General features: G+C 34.2%; 1 protein-coding gene across 2 annotated transcripts in view; it reads left to right on the top strand.

The window, feature by feature from the left end:
* pdzd7b (PDZ domain containing 7b) overlaps window positions 1–4479 on the top strand; it is a 25467-nt gene that overhangs the window by 5889 nt on the left and 15099 nt on the right. For both annotated transcript variants that reach the window (XM_016522759.1, XM_016522752.1), the window contains exons 8-9: window positions 548–922; window positions 2133–2267. In XM_016522759.1, the coding sequence (XP_016378245.1) occupies window positions 548–922; window positions 2133–2267 (510 nt within the window). The remainder of the gene's footprint in view (window positions 1–547; window positions 923–2132; window positions 2268–4479) is intronic.

Genomic DNA, 4479 nt, shown 5'->3' with positions numbered 1-4479 from the left:
AGAAACAGGTGAATAAAGACTGACAGTCAATGTTTAATGTTAAGAAATTATTATTTCAAGACATGTAAAGCATTTTGGCTCGTTTATGTGGGCCGTCCCAAGCATGGTTGCAATGTGTTCATTGTCAAACTCCAAAATCAGATTATTTTTAATTCTTAAAAAACACCATTATTTTATTTGAAAAAGTTAATAGTTTTATTTTATTGACAAAATATTTTATTTTGTCTTGTTTTTTTTTTTCATTAGATCAGATAATATTTTAGGCTGTCATATGGTCATGTTACAACGTGCCCCTCAGATGTTACAATGTACCCCACCTACGGGGCATGTTGTCACATTTCACTTCCATTTTTTGAGGGTAAATAAAGAAAAATGTATACACTGTAATTATGAAACAAAGCGACGTATTTGTAATAGACAAGTGTGAAATTACTGTGGATAAAAAAATGATACTCTGAACCCCATGTGGATTTACACAAACTGAGAAAGTCAAAAAGTGTTACATTGTGCCACGCTCTCCCCTACACCGACCTTTGACCTCTTCCAGCGGGCAGCGGAACCGTCTATTCATCCTCACAAGGGTCGGAGTCTCGCTCATCCACCTCCTCTCTGTCCTCCGGGACACCCCTCGGCTCTGTGAGCAGACTCTCTCAAGCGACTCTGCCCTTAGGAGCCAAAATGTCCGACATCTGCGGCTCCACTGAGGCCCAGTTTCATCCAGATTCCACTGATAGTGACAGTCGGTCAGAGCAGCTGCGGACGGTGAGCCGAGGACCCACAGAACTGCTGCAGGACTCTGTGATCCGGAGCGAAGGAGAGTTAGGAGAGAGAAGAAGGGAAGGCAGGAAAACATCTCTGCTCATGGCTCTCAGCCGACCTAGTCCTCCGATACGCCGAACTCAAAGTCATGTGACTGTGTCAGGTGGGGTTTTGTGGTATTTTAAGATCAAATGCAGCCACATATGATGAAATTTAAAAAAATATTCTGGCAAAATTTCAGACCACATCCAAGGATCTTTGTGCTTTGTTACTTTTGACATGAAACAGAAAGACTCAGCTTTCAAATTTTGTCAAGTTTATCACTAAGTTCAAGCACTAAATGTGGTTTTGATGCTCTTTAATGTGTTGTGATGAGTCGCTGTAGTGAACCGATCATCTCTTCTTCTTTACTACTAGTTATAGCAGCAAATAAACATGAATGAACATTAGAAGAAACAGAATAACTTACTCGCTGTAGTGAACCGATAATCTCTTCTTCTTTACTACTAGTTATAGCAGAAAATAAACATGAATGAACATTAGAAGAAACAGAACAACTTACTCGATGTAGTGAACCGATCATCTCTTCTTCTTTACTAGTTATAGCAGCAAATAAACATGAATGAACATTAGAAGAAACAGAACAACTTACTAAAATTAATCTTGTCTCATGTAATCGATCAATCAGTGTTTAAAATGTGGAAAGACATCAGTAAAACAGCTTGAGATCAATAATGTCACATTTACCTCAGAAAACACATTCAATGACCATAAACTCTATAGTCAGCTAGAAAAAATATATATACACTATATTACATAATAGTTATATTTTCACTGAACCTACTGTCTTCATTATTTAACATAAGTTTCATTAAATCTGTCACAAAATGTTTTTATTACAGACACCGTTTAAATGTTTACATTTCAGCAAAGAATTGAAGTGGAAACATAATTATATGTTGCCTTATGTCTATTTAAATTTTTTATATTCAACTAATTTGTGTTTGATATTAAATAAATTTGATTAATCAGTTGGTTATTAAATAAACTTTATTTTTGGTTTTCGGGTTTTTTTCATTTACACTTTAGTTTAATTTTAATTTAACTTTAATTTCCGTTTCAGTAAAAAAATTATTTTGTCATATTTTGCTATACCGTTTGAAAATGGTAAATAAATTTGTGAAGAAATTCTATTTCCAATTCTTTTTTTTATACACAAACCTGCAAACTGGCACTTTAATTTTTGAAGTGCAAATACCTCCATAATGTAACATTTGTCAAAAATCAACTTTTAACTGAACAAGTGGCTGCCTGATTTCATGCCCTTTTAAACCACCGTTAATGCAAACGCTTTGTTTCTCCTGTTTTCACAGAAGAGGAAAAGAAACAGAAGAGGAAGCAGACAGAAAGAGGAGAAGAGGGAAGCAGTCCGCTGCAGCGCTCCAAAACGTTCTTCAGTCTGTTTCGAAAGCGAGATTCCTCAAGATCACGCTCAGAGAGCAGTCTGGGTAATATTACACTTCATGTTTGGTTACCAAAATCTGAAACAGCACTGCATGTGTCCTTCATGCAGAAAACATTCATTGCATTGAAATGCATTGAAAACAAAGTAAAAAATTAGATAAATGCTCACTATAAATATATTTAATTTTAATTCAATACTAAAAATATTGCTAAACAACAATGTTTTATATATATATATATATATATATATACATATATATATTAGGGCTGGGCAAGTTAACGCGTTATTATCGTGTTAACGCATTAATCGATTAACACCGACAATTATTTTATCGTGCATTAACGCAGTTTTTTATTATTATAAAAGTCCGTTGCTCACTGGCTCTGAATACACATACAGACAAACCATGGGTCTAGGGGTGGGCGACAAGGTTATTTTCGTACACGAAAACTAAAACTAAGACTAAAACGATTAATGAAAAAACAATTTCGTAAACTGAAATAAAATAAAAATGTCAAAATAATTGAAAAACTAAAATGGAACTAAACTAACAACAGTTATTGAAAAACTAACTGAAATAAAATAATAATTATCAAAAATAAATAATCGTTTTCGTAATCATTACGTTCTCACCCCTTGGCGGAAAAATATACGAGCTGTGTGGAGGTTTAGGGAAATAGCTACCTGTAATGGCGCAGCACGCACATGGGGTTATCTGACGGAGAGACGCAAAGCACTTTAAAGCCTGCACGGGTCCTGTCTGGTAAACGTGCACCAGCAGTACTTAACAGAACACCCGACCCATTATCTGACAGCAGCACTAATTTAATTCTGTACCAGACCAGAACCTTTTAACATAAAGACCGCGAGCCGCGACCCGAACCGCACTCGCATTAAATCTATTACATCAGGTAAGCAAGATTATTTATCTTATCATGTAACACAAGCAATCAAACCAACGTTAGTCATTCTAATTTGGTGCTTTGAAGAAAAAGACATGCAGCGCAACATGATAATTAACAGAAAAAAAGATGAGAACGCGCGTCCTTTCTGTAAGCAACACAAAACTTTAGCCTAACATCTGGTGATCACTCTGCCAGGCTTTCTAAACTAAAACTAACAAAAATATGAATGAAACTAATAAAAACTAAACTGAATTGTATGGCAAATTTGAAAACGATATTAAAATAAAACAAATTTAAAAATTCAAAACTATAATAACCTTGGTGGGCGATATGGAAAAAAAATATATCACGATTTTTTTATTTTTTTGAAATATCACGATTTTTGCAATATTTCACCCAAAAATAAAAATTCTGTCATCTGTCTGTCAATTCTGTCATAGTGTTTTATTTTTATACCATCAGACATTTACTCAAAAGTTGTTTTAAACCTGAATGAGTTTCTTTCTTCTGCTGAAAATAAATGCTATTTTAAAGAACGTGGAAAACCAAACAGTTGCTGGTCCCCATTGGCTTACATAGTATTTTTTCTTGCTATCAAATTCAATGTGGACCAGCTACTGTTTGGTTACCCACATTTTTCAAAATATCTTCTTTTGTGTTCAGCACAAGAAAGAAATTAATACAGGCTTGGGACAACATGAGAGTGAGTAAATAATGACAGAAAAAAATGTTTATGGTGAACTATCCCTTTAATGACAGTCAGCAGCATGTTTAGTAGCTACTGTCCCTTTAAGAGCTGCACACGTAAAAAATAAGAACAAAGATACACATTACAACTACACATAATATACAAATAAAACAAACTGTGCTTTATTTTCAGGTACAATAGGTGTATTTAACAGGAGCATTCAAGAAACTGAATGAACAAATATAAAAATAAAACACTATATAGATTGATTCCTATTAAAGCAACTGTATTAAAGTTCTTCAGTCATGAGCAGTGAGTGATTTTTCTCTTTGTGTTTTGTTGTTTTAGTAACATTAAAGCAATATTTCACCCAAAAATAAAAATTCTGTCATCCGTCTGTCAATTCTGTCATATGTTTTAGTTTTATACTGCCATGATTTACTCACTCAAAAGTTGTTTTAAACCTGAATGAGTTTCTTTCTTCTGCTGAAAATAAATGCTATTTTAAAGAACGTGGAAAACCAAACAGTTGCTGGTCCCCATTGGCTTACATAGTATTTTTTCTTGCTATCAAATTCAATGTGGACCAGCTACTGTTTGGTTACCCACATTTTTCAAAATATCTTCTTTTGTGTTCAGCACAAGAAAGAAATTAATACAGG

This window comes from Sinocyclocheilus rhinocerous, unplaced genomic scaffold, assembly GCF_001515625.1.
Source record: "Sinocyclocheilus rhinocerous isolate Xijiao unplaced genomic scaffold, SAMN03320098_v1.1 scaffold3237, whole genome shotgun sequence".
Lineage (NCBI taxonomy): Eukaryota > Metazoa > Chordata > Actinopteri > Cypriniformes > Cyprinidae > Sinocyclocheilus > Sinocyclocheilus rhinocerous.
Note: the sequence above shows the minus strand (reverse complement) of the source record. Positions and strands in the feature narration are given on the sequence as shown.